The 17,294-nt window shown below is 43.4% G+C and overlaps 1 protein-coding gene across 1 annotated transcript in view; it reads left to right on the forward strand.

The window, feature by feature from the left end:
* Nucleotides 1–17,294, forward strand: part of LOC310774358 (guanine nucleotide-binding protein G(q) subunit alpha-like) — a 38,664-nt gene that overhangs the window by 7,026 nt on the left and 14,344 nt on the right. Inside the window, exons 2-3 of the mRNA XM_083634421.1 lie at nucleotides 15,693–15,877; nucleotides 16,160–16,314. Coding sequence (XP_083490547.1) covers nucleotides 15,693–15,877; nucleotides 16,160–16,314 — 340 coding nt within the window. The remainder of the gene's footprint in view (nucleotides 1–15,692; nucleotides 15,878–16,159; nucleotides 16,315–17,294) is intronic.

A 17,294-nucleotide genomic window follows, 5' to 3' on the forward strand; every position in this document is an offset into this window, starting at 1 on the left:
GTAAAATCAGATTTATCATTGTCAGACATGACCTGACACTGGAAAATGTGATGATCGTCACAAGACAGACAAACATCACATTTTGTACTCTTGGCTGCCGCTTTTTAAATGTTGGAAAAGAGAACAGACAAGAAAGTCTTTGATGAAAACTCTGATTTGGAATCATACCTGTTAGCTATATCAAATACATTGTGGGGAAACTTTGGTGTGTGGGCCATGGTAAGGGAGGCAAGGCTAGTTTATTTGTATAGCACATCTCATACACGTGTGCATCTTTAAAGGTACATAACCATTAGCAATAGAAACAGGAAGGGTCAGTTGCACACCAGAGGAGACCTAGTCTCTTAGAACAGACGAGTTGGCTTCCGCAATTTTCAAATGCTTCCGCCATACCGTCTGTACTTCGTGGGGGAGAATCATGCACCAACCGGAATGGGAAGCAGAAAGGCGGGTCTTCCGCTCATTAGTCCAATCAGAATCCAATATGCCGGCAGAAAGGCGGGTCTTCCGCTCATTAGTCCAATCAGAATCCAATATGCCGCATTCGCGTGTCGTGATTGGTCGGATTCCGTAGAACTTCCTTCCAGTCTGAAGGTTTTTTTCCCAACTTCCTTGTGCATGTTCTGGGGGTGTAACGTACAGACTGTATATAGCTGCATTCGCCGGATGTAGATGATACAGTCTGTTTTAAGAGACTAGAGGAGACCAGGATGAGGCCAGGATTAGATTTGTGGGACTTTAGAGAAGCGTCAATCTGTTTGTGTTCCTTCCCTTTGTATTTGAAATGATGTAAGAGCTGTGCTTTATAGCAACTTGTCTTAGGTGTTGATTTCAGTTGGACAATTATGAAAATAATTGTGATCTTTCAGTAAAGGAAGATTTCATCATGTGTCACTTTGCTGCTTTGTATAATTCTCGAGTTTGGTCAGTTTTTTTTAATTTAACCTTTATTTTATCAGGGACATTTAATTGAGATTAGGAATCTCCTTTCCAAGAAAGACCTGGCCAAGAAACCAGCATCAGACGTTAGAAACAACATAGAAACAATGTGATTATTGTGTTCACTTTTAAATATACTCACACATTGCAACATGATGTGCGGATGTTTTGTAGGACCAGAGCTGTGCACCTCGAGCGCACGACACTGAAATCAATCACTCAGTCCTGGATACTCTCATGAAACTGTGTTTTCTTAGGTTGCATTCGGTTTCTTCAGTTACGTTTTAATGCATCACTGGTCCCAGCCAGAGCCAGTGCTTTGTTTCCATATGGACCAATGGTCGGTAAAGATTTCTATATTTCTAAAATATACTCGATAATGATTTCATACTAGTTTTAGGTCAAGTGTTAGATTAATCTTGGAATGACAGTAGAGCTATCTGTTCCCCTTTATAGAATATAGGCAGTAGGTCTGTGTACCGTAGCTAGCCTCCCTGTGCCAGCAGATGTAGCACCTCATATAGCCTACATCTGTGCTAGGTTGCAGTATGCACATGCAGGCACGTATTCACCTCAGTCAGCATGGAACACACACTCTGTCTCTCTATTAGACTACTTGTTGTCTTTGACACACAGTCGCTCATATTGCACACTAGTGTACAGATGAACACACACACACACTCATAAACGGATACACACACGTGTGGCTGTGGCTGTCTAGAGATATGGGAGGGTGAATGAGGCTAGATGGTAGCAGAGCCGTGTAGATAGAAGAGTCCCGACATCTCCATTCACTCCAATGGACCAGTTTTTTTCCAGGAAGTAAGGTCCTGGAACTCATGAGTAAAAAAAGCAGCACTGTCGAGTTGCAGCAAAATAGACAGTTTGTGTTGTACTTTGAAAGGGTTTTTCATCCCTTGAATCAAATTGTACATTATCAGCTTTATTTTAGCATGCAAAAGTAGCGCGAGACCCATTCCTGGCTGTTCATTGGCTAATGAGTCTCGCATTTTGGTCCTCCGCTGAGTGACGCCACTCTCTCTCAAAAGTATCAATACTGAAATTTTGAAACGGATACAATACTTGTTTGCAACAGGTATCGATAGTACCGATAAGTATGATACAAACAATTTGAAATGGATACAATACTCATTTGCAACAGTTTCGATACTATCAGTGCTTTCTTTTCATGAAAAATCACTGATTTCCCCCTCCCTATCATTGGTGGGTATCTGTTGCTTCAACAAGCTAAACGTGTTCTGATAGGCTGGCTGATGGCTAGAGCAGAGCTAATCTGCTGTCAGTGCAACGTTTTAATGAGTTTGATCGGGCCTAGATTATGGAGAAGTGTGCGTCTGTCCGTCCATCTGTCTAACTTTATTGTTGATGTCATCACGTGGTATCGAAAATGGTATAGAGTATCGATATTTTCCTGGGTATCGAAGTTGAAATTCTAGTATTGTGACTAGGGCTGGGCGATAAAACGATGTCGAAAATTTTCACGAAAAAAACGGCCACGATAACGATGATAAATTTATGAGCTGTAATTTCGATAAAATATTTTCAGTGTTGCGTTCAAAACCCCTCAGAAACATGACCGCAGCTTAGGACAGCAATGCTTATTGTGAATAACGTGTCGTTTTTGGGGGGTATTTGAAGGCAACACTGAGTGGAACCAATGGCATCAATGGAAAATAAACCATGTGATGCACGCGTTTGCGGAAGAATCCATTTCTCTGCTCAGAGCCTCGCAGTCGGCTGGCTCTTCTCTTCTCTCAGTTAGAGCCTGGCCCGGCAAAACAACAGTAACATATACAGAGGGAATTAAAATATGTCAGGCCGTGGATTTGTACACGGGAGATAAAGCTGCAGCAGACAGTAGTTCTGGTTATGGGTAGCGGTAGCTGGCTGTCATTGTAAGCAAGTCGCTTCTAATAAACGATCTGATTACGAGTCATAAACTGGACCTCATGTTCCTCACAGAGACCTGGCTTGATCTAAACAACAGGGAATATGTTCTTAATGAGTCAGCCCCACCTAACTTTAACTACATTGACGCCCCCAGAGTCGGTAAGAAGGGGGGAGGAGTAGCTATTATTTTCTCTGATGTTTTTCAATGTAAGCAGGTATCGTTTGGCGACTTTTCATCGTTTGAATATCTGGCCGCTGTTCTGAAGTGCTCTCCCTCTATTTTACTACTGATTATATACAGACCACCTAAGTACTCTAGTAGTTTTTTTGATGAATTTTCAGAACTCCTTTCTATAATCTCCATAGAACACGACTGTTTAACTATTGCAGGAGATTTTAATATTCATATTGACAACCCCAATGATAATAATGCCAAAGAATTGAATAACCTCCTTGACACTTTTGACCTGTTACAACATGTCTCTGGGCCCACTCACAATCGAGGCCATACCCTAGACTTATTTATCACCAAGGGCTTTGAGTCATCGTTTCTTTCAGCTAGTGATGTTGCTCTGTCCGACCATCTCTGTATCTTTCTTGAACTCAAGGTCACCCCTATCGCTCTTACTCGGTCAAAAACCATCAAAAAGCGTCACATCAACGAGAGCACTAGCACACGGTTCATGGAGGCTTTCTCGCTGGCCCCTTCCCTCTCCTCAGCCTCTGTCAATGATCTCCTAGATAACTTCAATTCTAAAACCCTAAAGGCTATTGATGCTGTAGCTCCCATTAGATCTAAACTAATCTCCGGTAAGAAAAAAGCACCATGGAGAAACGCTCCCTCTGTAAATAACAAAAAAAGAGATTGTAGGAAAGCCGAGCGCAAATGGCGGAAAACTAAACTTCACATCGATTATGACATCTATAAAAATAGTCTTCACTCCTACAACCAGGAACTAAAAAATTCCAGAAAATTCTTCTTCTCCGACATTATCAGCAAAAACACCAATGACGCTCGCACTCTTTTTGCCACTGTTGACAGGCTGACAAACCCCCCCCCACAAATTGCCCCTGATCTTCTATCCAATGTCAAATGCAATGAATTTGCGACCTTCTTTAGGGATAAAATTATAAATATCAGACTAACTATTTCCACATCAAGAACAAATGTGGCTCCGCCGCACCCACAAAATAGGTGCTTAATTAACATGACTCAGTTCAATGTCATTGACCATAAGAAACTAGAAGAAACGATACGAGGCCTTAAATCCTCATCGTGTTGCCTAGACACCCTGCCAACAAGCTTTCTAAAAAATGTCTACAGTTGCCTGGCGACCGACATACTGAAGATAATTAATACCTCTCTTCTTACAGGCATTTTTCCAAAATCTCTAAAAACTGCAGTTGTTAAGCCCTTGCTTAAGAAGCGTAGCCTCGACCCCTCTATAATCAGCAATTACAGACCAATATCAAATCTTCCCTTTATTAGCAAAATACTCGAAAAAACTGTCTACCAACAACTCAATACCTTTCTATCCTCCAATGATCTCCTAGATCCCTTCCAATCAGGCTTCCGACCCCATCATAGCACCGAAACTGCGCTTATCAGAGTTATAAATGACATCCGAATGAACACTGATTCAGGTAAAATCTCAATCTTAATGTTACTAGACCTCAGCGCTGCCTTTGATACGGTTGACCACGAAATTCTATTGGACAGACTGGAAAACTGGGTCGGGCTTTCCGGCACGGTCCTAGAGTGGTTCAGATCTTATCTGCAAGACAGGAACTACTTTGTCTCCATTGGCAACTACACATCTGAACAAACCAAAATGACATGTGGGGTACCCCAAGGATCAATTTTAGGTCCTGTCCTGTTTAACCTTTATATGCTCTCTCTGGGCCTAATTATGCAAAAAAACAAAATAGCTTATCATAGCTATGCAGATGACACCCAACTCTACATAGCCCTCTCATCGGATGACTATGCCCCCATAGAGACACTGTGTCAGTGCCTTGCGCAAATTAATGATTGGATGTGCCAGAATTTTCTCCAACTTAATAAAGACAAAACAGAGATAATTGTCTTCGGCAAAAAAGAAGATAGGCTCAAAGTTACTGCTCACCTCGAATCCCTATCTTTGAAGCCAAAGGACCAGGTAAAAAATCTTGGCATTATTATTGACTCTGATCTAAATTTCAACTCCCACATCAAGCTTATAAGAAAATCTGCTTTCTATCATCTAAAAAATATAGCAAGGATTAGAGGCTATATGTCCAAACAAGATCTTGAAAAACTAATTCATGCTTTCATTTCTAGCAGGCTAGACTACTGCAACAGTCTTTTCAATGGTCTTCCCAAAAAAGCTATTAAACAACTACAGCTCATTCAGAATGCGGCTGCTAGAGTTCTAACAAGAACCAAGAAAGCTGAACACATTACACCAGTTCTCAAATCCCTGCATTGGCTGCCAGTAAATCTTAGAATAGACTTTAAAATTCTGCTAATAGTTTACAAATCTCTCAACGGGTCAGGCCCACACTACATCTCTGAAATGCTTCTACACTATGAACCATCCAGATCCCTGAGATCTTCAGGCACTGGTCTACTAATTGTCCCGAGGACCAAATCAAAACATGGTGAAGCCGCGTTCTCCCACTATGCCTCTCATAACTGGAACAAACTCCCTGAACACATTAGATCTGCCCCTACTCTGCCTATTTTTAAATCCAAGCTAAAGACCTTTATGTTTACTCTTGCTTTTAACTGCTACTAAACTACTGCCTCTCTCGGCCTGTAATTTAAAAAAAAAGATTCCTGTACATTTCCAACAAATGGACTGTGCATGTAATAATAATACTGAAGAATGCCTTGTAACTTATTTAAAACAGAAATAATGTTTCATGTTTGTTAATTTGAGTATATATTTTAACTAAAACTGTCGGCTGTGTTTTTTATGTGTTTTTTTTATATGTGCATTGCTTTGCTGCTTGTTTTTTCGATTATTTTTTTTGTAAAGCACCTTGAATTGCCTTTGTGTATGAAAGGTGCTATATAAATAAAATTTGACTTGACTTGACTTGTCATGAATGGTATCAAATTAGCATCTACATCGCGTTAGCTAACGCTAAATAACGTTAGCTTATGCGCTAACGTTAATATCTTCATACTTGACAATCTTGCTAACGTTATGCTATCTGTTAGATAGACCATCTATAGCAGCTATCCGAATAACATTACACATCTATGGTTTAAACAGTCTTTGCTTCCTTTATCAAACCAACAGCAGCTAACTATAGCTGCATAATCAACACCTAGCCTTGGACCAAGACGTTCATTGCACTAAAAACAACATAATGTAATACACACAACAGAATAAGCACACCAAAGACCAGTGGTATAAGGGAAAACAAGTAACAAGCATAGAACAATTATAATAAGCTGAAAATGCAAATGGATCAAGTTACATTAAAAAGCCATAAGTGAATATTATGGACAAACAGATGACTAAATAAAGGGTTATCATTTAATGACAACAATAGCCAATGAGCTGCATTGAGCCTCTCTCATGAGAATACTTTGAATTGAATTCAACTTAATTGTAACCGGTCAGAGATTAATAGAGTCGTATCGAATACATTCTATATCGCTCTGCATTTAATTTTAATTGTGCCCCTAAAATTCTTCACGTGCTTTTTATGTGCAATTAGTATTATTAATAAATTTATATCGTGATATATATCGACATCGATCGATATAAGAAAACATATCGTGATAAAAAAAAATGCCATATCGCCCAGGCCTAATTGGGACATCCCTACTAGATGCCCTGGTCCTCAGACAGGACAGGGACGTAGACTTGTCTTTCTCTAGTCTTCACCATCATTATCTTCAGCCCTCTCTGAGCCCACAGGGTAGCATATACATTCAAGTTTCCTCCCACCAGTTCAGCAAAGCCCACACTTCTCCTGTCTGTACTTTTTCTTTTTGATCAATGTCTGACCAAGCCGGGGGCTGCGGGAATTGAACCCTGGTCTCCGCGGGGGTAGTGCTTTTTCCTCTACGCTACTTTTTCAACTTCTACGTCTCCTTTTTCCAGTCTCAAAAGTTGGGTTTGGAGTGATGGTCAAGGCTGTGATCATACTTGTCAGTGCAGTGTTTCCCATACATAAAGGAATTTGTGGCGGGCCGCCACAATAATATTTTGACCGCCACAATAAGATGTTGACCAAAAAAAACATTTTTTTTTTTTTTTTTTTTTTTTTTACAGTGCACCTGAACGCAACATGCAAGATATCCGCTGAATAAGTGTCCAATAAATGTTCATGTCGTTCTGGCCAATACTTCTGTTATAGCATTTCAGTCAGCAATATGGAATATCTTTCAATAATCTATGATTTAGCTGCTAAATTGTCAAATACCGCCATCTTCTCGCTACCCAGGCACTTATGTATGTACTTAACCCAACTAACTTAACCTAACTAACTATCCGGTGTGCACAACACTGTCAGCCTAAACTCCGGCTGACACCCCAAAAACCTACAATCCGCTACAGAAAAATGTATATTGTTTGTTTATTAACTGGCCCCTCGCCTTCTATCATTTCACGAAAGTGGCAAAGCAAGTTGAGTATCCCTCACCTATAGGGAGAAATTTAGTTTGTCATTGTAAACCCACAGCACAGTAATGATGACATGTTCTTCATAGATCTAGCCTTTTAATTTTGCTCTTAAGCTTTCTCAAAGTACGCCAAATTCATGCATTTTACTTTTAAAATGTTTAAAAAAATCTCGCGGGGGGGCATGCCCCCGCACCCCCCTAGGGGGTCTACGGTACCCCACCACAAATTCTCAAAATCCTGTGGGAAACACTGCAGTGTGACTTTCTCTTTCATTAGTTTGTTTAACACCAGGATGCATTTAGTGCCCTGGATGCACAAAAATTAGATCGAGTTCACATCACAAACCAAAAGCTGATATGGAGGTTGTCAGGCATGCAGTCAGTGTGTTTGGGATTCTACAAAGTCTGGCTCTAATCCAGCCACAATGAGCATATGAGTGATGTAACATGAGATAATGTGCTAAATACATTTCAATAAATATACCAGCCATCAGAGATGCATGATGGGATTTCTTTAGGCCATTTGTGGACACAAAGTGATGTTAATAAGAATCTTCATAATCAGAATGATCTCAGAAATCACATTGAAATATCAAGTGTAATCATAGCTAAAGAAACAATGTGGTCATCTAGGATTTGTCTGCTTTTAGTTGGTAGCGGCCCAGCAGCACAGTGAAGTGTACTGCAGATTAAGATCCTGCTGTTAACTCCAACCCTTTAGCGAGGCCCGTATTTGATTTTCTGCTCACCCACACCCACTCAAACAGAGCAGTGCTCAGTGCACACTCACTGAGCAGTGCTCAGCGCACACTCACTGGCAAACAGACAAAGCCGTCCTGAGGTGGTCAAATTAAGGTGTGTGAGTTTGTGAGTGGATGTGTATGTGCATGCTATATAGCATAGCGTGCATATGCAATTTACAGCTCTCACACCTACGCACACCGAGCACTCAGTAGATGCAGAGAGACATCCAGTGTAAAGCACTAACATTTTGCCCAGATACTGACAGCAAGCAGCACTAGCTGCAACGCTGAAATCGAACTGACAAGGAGAGAGAAATAGTCTTCCATCGTGTGTGTGTGTGTCTTCTGAAGTCTTCTCTTATTGTTCCTCATACTGTGTGTGTGGTCAAGCTCAGACGGTGCGGGGGGACGGGAGGGAGGAAATGGGCCATCACGGTGAAGGTAACATCCATGCCTCCAGGTTGACCACAGCATCCCTGTATTGTCCACAGTTGGGCGGGCAGCTGGTGTGTGTGTTGTGTAGCTCCAGGCTGCCTTGGTTGAAAGCCCTCCCGTTATGTGCCTGAAAGAGACTCACTGCTTTCCAAGTTGAATTTTGTGAAGGATTTAGGCCCACGCTACATTTTGGTTAGCCTTGTGACTGCCTGATTCATTTTTCTTCTAGGGCGCACATAAAAGGCCACCTCCTTGGTGCAAGTTTGGAAGTTTTGTTAATGTCTTACCTGTGCTTTATCTATACAAATGTGCTCTCTAGGCTGAGATTGGTTTGCCTGAAAGGGCAGGTCATAAACTCAGATAAGGCCACACAGTTTATATACCGTGTGGGCCGCTTATGTATTTGCATGTGGTTTTACCATGATGCAAATAACCCACATCAGGATTTCCCTTCTTCATTGAAAGCAGTCAAAGGCATTTCAGAGGTGTGTGTGTGTGTGTGTGTGTGTGTGTGTGTGTGTGTGTGTGTGTGTGTGTGTGTGTGTGTGTGTGTGTGTGTGTGTGTGTGTGTGTGTGTGTGTGTGTCCACCCATGCCTGCATGTGTTGCAAGAGATGGAAGAATTGTAGCACATGAGCAGACTAGACATAAACAAAACTGGCCTTGCGCACACACACAGACACATCTACATAGACCGACCAAATAGTATGGCAACCTGGGTTCAACCAAAATTGCTGTACTGTACTAAAACAGTCAGCGGTGTCAAGTCCATCAGGTCTTGTGTCGTGAGCTGACATCAGTTGTTATGTCAAGTCTTATGAAAGCTAGCCTGATAATGAGGGTACAAGTGAATGGTTGGGTATTTTTTCATGATGAATAGTTGCTGTTATACCGCGTCCAAGACAACTCGGACCGCCGGAAAAAATGGGTTCCAACCTGTAAAAAGTAAATTGAACGGTCGTCCAGGCAGGAATTACAGCTCGGAAATTCGGGTATCATCCAGAGCTCCACTTTGTCCGAGTTGATGTCACAGCCACATCAAAATGGCGACTTGTATCGTTAATGGTAATTACAGAATTATTATAAAGACGTTTGTTGACATTTTAACACACAATTTGATGTCTTAATCATGTAATGTTAACTTTTAATATGAGTTTGTGTCATCTGTGTTCCACTCTGTGTGAAATTCAGCATTCAGCATGTTCGGTTAGCATAGTTAGCTAGTTGGTAGCTACAATGCTAACACGGGTTGCTATAGCAACCGTTTGGTCCCCTTCCCCAAGTGGGAGGTGCAGCGTGAATGCAAATCTGTCCAGGGCGGAGGTTCCGTGTTGAAACGTATGGTGGTCCGAGTTGTCTTGAATGCGGTATTAGTATTTACAAATTGTTTTCATTTCACTCTTGGTTGTCCTTGTTTTGGCTATTCAGTGCATTTTGTTTTACACTCAAGCCGTTTTCCCACATGCGTACCGGAAAATTACCTGTAAGTCAATATCGGACATTTCCCTTCACACCTCTCCTCTGGCATGTGGGAATCTATCAGCGAAATTGCCTGTATGGGGGGGGGGGGAGGGGGTTGGGCGGCACTGCAGAGCGGGTGGGGAGTGACGTGTCGGCAAAACTCCGAATGGTGAAATAAGTTTGCTTGTTTATCCGTTCACCTGCGTAGCGTTGAAGCACTTTTTACAGACTAATGATTAGATTATGCCCGCTGGAACATTAAGCAACGTGTGTACACCTCGCCCATGAGAGTGTCGCGCAGAATATGAAGATAGACTAAACCGGGGACAGATCATGACTGATGATTATGTACCTCTGCGCTGCTGCGTGAGACTAGAGCCGTCTGGAAGCGAGAGAGACCAGGAGGGAATTTATTTTGGGAAGATGCTCTGAACAATTTTGACGACGTGGAATGGAAGCGTCATTTTCGCATGTCCCGGTATTACGTGCTGAGTCTGGTCCGACCCGCACGCAAGATCACCCGGTGGCGAAAACCACTGGAAGCGCGTTTGCGACTGGCAATAGTCCTTTGGTGGTACGCAACACCAGGGGAATATCGAACAATCAGCTGTGTATTTGGTGTTGGACTGTCTACTGTGTGCATTGCAACCTGGTCCACGAAGTCACAGCCCACTGATAGCGGAAAATGCCTTCGGAAATCAGCAAGCTGACATACTGCTCTTATTAGGCTATCACAAGATCATTTCGCCAGTTTGCTTTAATGTGCGCGAATGATTAGATTATGCCCGCTAGAACATTAAGCAACGTGTGTAGGCTACTCCTCGCCCATGATTGAAGGACCGCTGTCGCGGAAAATGACTGGACCCGTTTCCACTTGCGTCTCCTTAAGAGCATACCGCTCTTCTGACTAGCTAGAGACTGGTGAAATGTCGGGGACGACGGGGTCGCGCTTATACCGGCACGGCGCCTTTCTCACATGCAGGCATTAGACCACGTACCGGTCATTTTGCGGTACAAAGCGCATGTGGGAAAAGGGCTTCATTGTAGTAGTTGGGTTGCCCTTGACCCTGGTGACTTGCAGAGCTATTCCAAGGAACAAATTGGCTCCACATCGGATCAGACCAAGACTGGTGGAGTGTGGCAGAACAACCTAGTAAGAGAGCGGTGCCAGTGGAGGTCCAAAATGCATGACTCAGTAGCCAATGAACAGCCAGGAAGGGGGCTCGCGATACGTTTGAAATGCTAAAATAAAGCTGATAATATACAATTTCATTCTTTAAAACGTCGGACCCTTTCAAAGTACATCACAAACGGTCCATTTTGCTGCAACTAGACAGCGCTGCTTAATCCAGAACCTTACTTCCGGGAACGATTGTGAGGTAAAAAACCCGTGTCCATTCATTGGAGTGAATGGAGCTGTGGCGACTCCTCTACACGGCTCTGGTCTGGTGTGTGGGCAGTGTAGTGTACTCTGCACTGTTGCAATATGGGGCGTAATCTAAGCTCTGTCTTTCTCTTCCTCTCGCGCCCATTGCTAGCTGGAAAGGAAAGCGTTATCAAGCCCAAGTAGTGTGTGAGCTATTAAAAGGTGACCTCCTTTTTCTAGGTCATCACGAAAAAAGAATGGACAGATTCTACTTATGAATATCCAAAATTCTTGACAGGGAGGCGGATGAGAATGGAGGAGGCATATTTCTAGCCTAAGGGAGGTTAGGGGGCTGTGACCAAGGGGGTGTGTATTTGGGAGAGGGGGGGAGTTTGTGAGGGTGTGGAGTGGGTGTGGCTGGGGTTGGTGAATCGGGGGAGGAAAGGGAGACAGAGACTCGTAGTGTGTAGCCTGGTGAAAGAGGGACAGGACAGTCAAGAGAGCAGAGCGGAGGGAGATCTTGTGACGGGGTCACGAGAAATAAATCAGACATTTAGCTGTAGAGTGATCCTCCTGCCTCGCTGAAGCAGTCTGCACCAGGACAGAGTGATCCTCCTCCTGCCTCGCTGAAGCAGTCTGCACCAGGACACATTTAGCTGTAGAGTGATCCTCCTGCCTCGCTGAAGCAGTCTGCACCAGGACACATTTAGCTGTAGAGTGATCCTCCTGCCTCACTGAAGCAGTCTGCACCAGGACACATTTAGCTGTAGAGTGATCCTCCTACCTCCCTGAAGCAGTCTGCACCAGGACACATTTAGCTGTAGAGTGATCCTCCTGCCTCGCTGAAGCAGTCTGCACCAGGACACATTTAGCTGTAGAGTGATCCTCCTGCCTCGCTGAAGCAGTCTGCACCAGGACACATTTAGCTGTAGAGTGATCCTCCTGCCTCGCTGAAGCAGTCTGCACCAGGACACATTTAGCTGTAGAGTGATCCTCCTCCTGCCTCGCTGAAGCAGTCTGCACCAGGACACTGCTGCAGCAGCCCAATACAAAGAAAGAATCCGCTCTGTTGTGTTCTCCTCTTTGCTCGCCTCCTTCTGTTAGCGAGACAACTAAGCAACGTTTTTATTAGGCCAACTAGCAGGCATCAGTCTGCCGCATTCACCATGGTGCATAGATTCAGGCACTGTCAGCCATTCATTTTTAAGGGAGGAGAACTCTGTTGCGTTGGTCAGAAAGAGTAGATCTCCCTTTCAGTGTTTCACTGAGAGCGTCTAAATGTTGCGTTAAGAAGAGAGGATGGAGCAGGGTCAAGTCCCTCTTTGGAGAGGGTGTTGAATGCCAAGTGTATTCTGCAGCTCAGATCATAGAAACTTCCTCTCTCTCTGCACCATTGTAGAAGCATTTACCTTTCCCCGCATCCTTCCCAACCGAGCCATTGGTGTTAGGAAGTCCCTGGTACTGACCTCAGACCAGCTTTCCCCCAACTCTCTCTGGTCTGAAGGCCCTTCTTCTCTGTGTTACATCAAAGAAGAATAGCATAGAGCAAGCCTGAGGGGCTCAGTTATATTTACTATCCGTTAGGAAAGCGGGGGGGGGGGGGGGCGAAAGAGAGGGAGACAGAGGAGGGGTTGCTATGGCAACAGAAATATGGCTGCTCTTCAAAAACCTTGAATGTAGGTGGTGGTGAGATGTGTGTTTTTCCTCCTCGTCTTTCCCTTTCAGTTTGCAGATATTATGGATGTGTTGGATCCCTTTTGATTTGGTGAACACTGAGGATTGAAATGCCATCAGCTTTTTGTGGCCTGAGGTTGTTTCTGCATGTGGGACAGAGAGGGATGCTGTGAAATGTGGGTTAGGCCCACTCGCCCCTTCAGCAAGCGAGGATCTATTCGGCAAGCACTGTAGATCTTTAAATAAAGGCTGTTTTACTATGCAGAGCTGGTGAAAATCAAGGCTGTTTCTGGTGTGGTTGTCCCGAAGATTGCAGGATGTCAGAAAAAGTGAAACACGCTCGTTTATAGTATAAACCCCTTTTCCTTTCCATACTACGCTCGTTCTGGAAACTTGACACCAGTTGAAATAATGTGATGGTCTTACAGATAAGAAGACAGGAGAGCAGGACAGGATCATTGATGGCATGCAGCCTTTTAAAAGCTGACAACCCAGTCATGTGGTCAACTTTAGGGAGGAGAGGCAGGCAGCTGTGTGTTAGATGCTGATGTATGGCACTCACCATCCTCACTGAGTTGGCTGTGATTTCCGCCCACATACTGTACATCTCCTCTAGCCTGGGCTACATCTCCTCTCCTTCCTGGAAACGTTTTTACAAACTGTGGGAGAAGGTGTCGGTGTGGACAAAGAGCCGTTGACATATTAGCAGTCATAACTCATAACCAGTTTAGTTTAATCCATTTAGAATTTCCAGAGAAGGATTTTGTAACGTCTGCAACTCACTATGGCTGTTCCGTATGAATCTTGTTCTGGGCGAAGTGTTATATTATATCAGGACTTTGTTCCACTATAGTGCTGATTTTCCATGCTTATTGATTGACTGTAATTAGTGCATACTAATTGCACATTATTAAAAAAGCAAATGGACTGCACCATGTGCTCAGATCTCTTCAACTGGTGTAACATTTGGATCTCCCGGGAAGGGGGGGCAAAATGTTACACCTTTAATGGACCATCAGTCTTGGGTCAGAGCTTTGGCTTTGTCATCATCTTGGCACTGTGGAACTGTTTGGTTCCTAAATGAGTTCTCCACCATGTGGTGTGGGGGGTAAAAGACCCTGACACTAACATCTGAAAGTGCTCCCCGACAGGAAGGTATGAAGCAGGCTTGTTTGAATGCCCGAATAACCGGAACTCAAGGGGCTCCGCCGGAGATTTCTGCTCCGTCGGCAGCGGAAGAAAATCCTTTTCCGCTCCATGCAAGCTCTGCCATTGGCTCCAACTGACCGGCTCTGACCATTTATGGATTTCCTTTCTGCTCTCTGCATGTCGAATCTGTCGATCTCATATGCCTCCGCCGCTGTGAAGCAACAACAATGCTAGCTCTTTACTACACGCTGAAAATGGCAAATTTTACTGCACACCGGTTGACTCGGTCACGACTCACGTCTACTCCATTTTGATTGGGTAAAGCACAGCCTGCGAGCGTGCCCCCTACGAGCTCTGTTATTCAGCTTTCCACAGAGCTTGCCGACAGATTTTCGATGCAAGTCGAAAGTCTGTCTCAAGAGATTAGTGATTTTGATATACTAGCTGAATACCATCCCTGTGTGTGACTGGTCATTTAGTCGGGCCTTGCTCACAGAGTTGGCATGCAGTCTGTCCTCTCTCTCCCCAGAGGGTTTTCATAGTCCACCTGTGGCTGATTACAACTCAGCTCACCAGTGTGTGCTCCAGAGTTCACTGGCTAATTCAAATTCCACTCACCTGTGTGCTGCTCCACTCTGGAGCTCTTCATGGTGCTGAACATGTGTTGAGGCATTTTGGCCATTATAATGAGCCAGGTTTGCCCATTTAATCCACCCTAATTACCTAATTCAGCCCGATTGCATGGAAAATGGCATAATTCTGCTTACAGACAGACAGACACTTCGCATTCTTATTATAGGATTTACGAATGAATTTCACTTAGCTTTTTTCCCCTCATGAAGCAATTCCTCCAGGATTTCGCAGTTTTTTGTGATTGTTGTAATCAAAAATGCTTGATTTTGTGGCTTTTCTCAAAAGTTGTAATGCAATTTGCAAAGTTTCCCCCCACAGTAAAATTGTGAGAACTGCCAAAGAAATGGGCAAACTTCTACCTAATGGATTCTCAGCTATTCTCGCAAAAATTGCAAGTAGAAGAATTTGTTTTGCCGTTTTTGCGGCAAAATGGCAGGAATTTAGAAAATGTGCCCCCACAAATACTGCAAAGATTGGGTGAATTTGCATTCATAATTGTGATCGCAATTTCCTGGAGGGACTGATTTGGGGATATATAAGGTAAGGTTTGGAATGAAACCCTGTGTGCGTGTTGAAAATTACTTGGTTTGATGGAGGTGTTGGTGCCTCCTGACAGCTGCACATCTGACTCTGTTTTTGTGTTCTCAATGTGCCAACTTGGCTTTGTTACATTATCCCACTGCCCACAACATAACCTTGCTGTGTTCTGCACCTTTTCTGTCTCTCTTACCTCTTGCCTCTGTGTTCTGTGTGCTCTTCAGGTACGGGAGAGAGCGGCAAGAGCACCTTCATCAAGCAGATGAGGATCATCCATGGAGCAGGATACACAGACGAAGATAAGAGGGGCTTCATCCGGCTGGTGTACCAGAACATCTTCACCTCCATGCAGTCCATGATCCGCGCCACAGAGACCCTCAAGATCCCCTATAAATATGAACAGAACCGGGTAAGAACTCAACCACAAAATAAGAAGGAAATACACTTTATGGCCCACCAGCTAGTGACTGGTTCATCCCAAAAGAAATCCACTTTTATTATTTTAAAAGTGCTATGTAGATCATTACCACGTCAAAACAGATAGAAGTATCTCCATCAGCCCGGGCTGATAAACAGATGCTGAACGTTGAAAAATAAATAATAGAAAATAGTCTGTGTGCCTTGCTATCACTCTCACTCCTCTTCTCCTTTCGCTTATCTCGCCTTCTTTCCCTTGCCTGTCTCTGTCCAGTCTAATGCCATGCTGGTGAAGGAGGTGGACATTGAGAAGATCAACGGGTTCGACCAGCCCTACATCGTAGCCATCAAAACCCTGTGGGCCGACCCGGGCATCCAGGAGGCCTACGACCGCCGCAGAGAATACCAGCTCTCTGACTCCACCAAATAGTATGTCGCTGTGGTGGTGTGTGTGTGTGTGTGTGATTAAGAATGGATATTTATGTGATGTGAATATTTGTGTGCTTATGTCATTTAGATGTGCAAGGTACAGTAGTTGTGTGGTTTATGTGTGTCTATGACACTAGGGTTGGGACTTGATCAGGTTTTATCTGAGGGATGTTCCAAAGCCACTAATTTCCCTGTCGACTAGTTTAAAAAAACAATTATAGACTAGTCGACTAGTCAAGAAGTAAGAAAACAGTCCGAATTTAGCATAATTTAATCTATAAGGTTAAACGATTATTGTGTGTGTTTAAGAGTCGTTTGCATCCATTAATTATGCTCTTCAATAACTAAATGGTGTGTGGTGCTTTGCACCATTTATTATGAACATTGCACATTACAAATCATGACAACTCACCTCAGCACCGTGTATTCCGGCCCAATATAGTCCATTAACTTCTTCTTCTTTCCAGTTCTTCTTTTTAGCATAACGAGCATCACCCTGCTGTCCTTGCAGGTTAATGTCACATGCCTGTACTCATTTACGTATTATGTACGCATTTCTATTGCTATGGTCGAGTGGGTACTGCATATGCTAGGGGAGGGAATCACAAGTTTCATCATGATACGATATATCGATTCTATATAATATTTATATTCTTTCGACAATACGATATCACAAAGTCTGCCAAGATACGATTTCGGTTCAGGGGCCTGCGATTGATCGATATGAGACGATATATGCCCATTTAACCACAATCAGTTACGTTTATATCAACTCACAAAAAGCAACTAAAATATGATTTGACAATTTTATTTCTGAGCTCTACCAGACATTTAAATGAAAAACAATAGATATTTTGTTCAATATAAACTGCCGAATTGCTCATGTTTATGTGCAAATTATTTTGATCAGTTATCTTAAAGAGCCCCTCATGACCTTTCAGTTATGAACATAAGCCATGCACATCTATGCTTCTTCCCCT

The sequence above is a fragment of the Poromitra crassiceps genome (genome assembly GCF_964638095.1).
Source record: "Poromitra crassiceps genome assembly, chromosome: 3".
In the NCBI taxonomy this organism is placed as follows: domain Eukaryota; kingdom Metazoa; phylum Chordata; class Actinopteri; order Beryciformes; family Melamphaidae; genus Poromitra; species Poromitra crassiceps.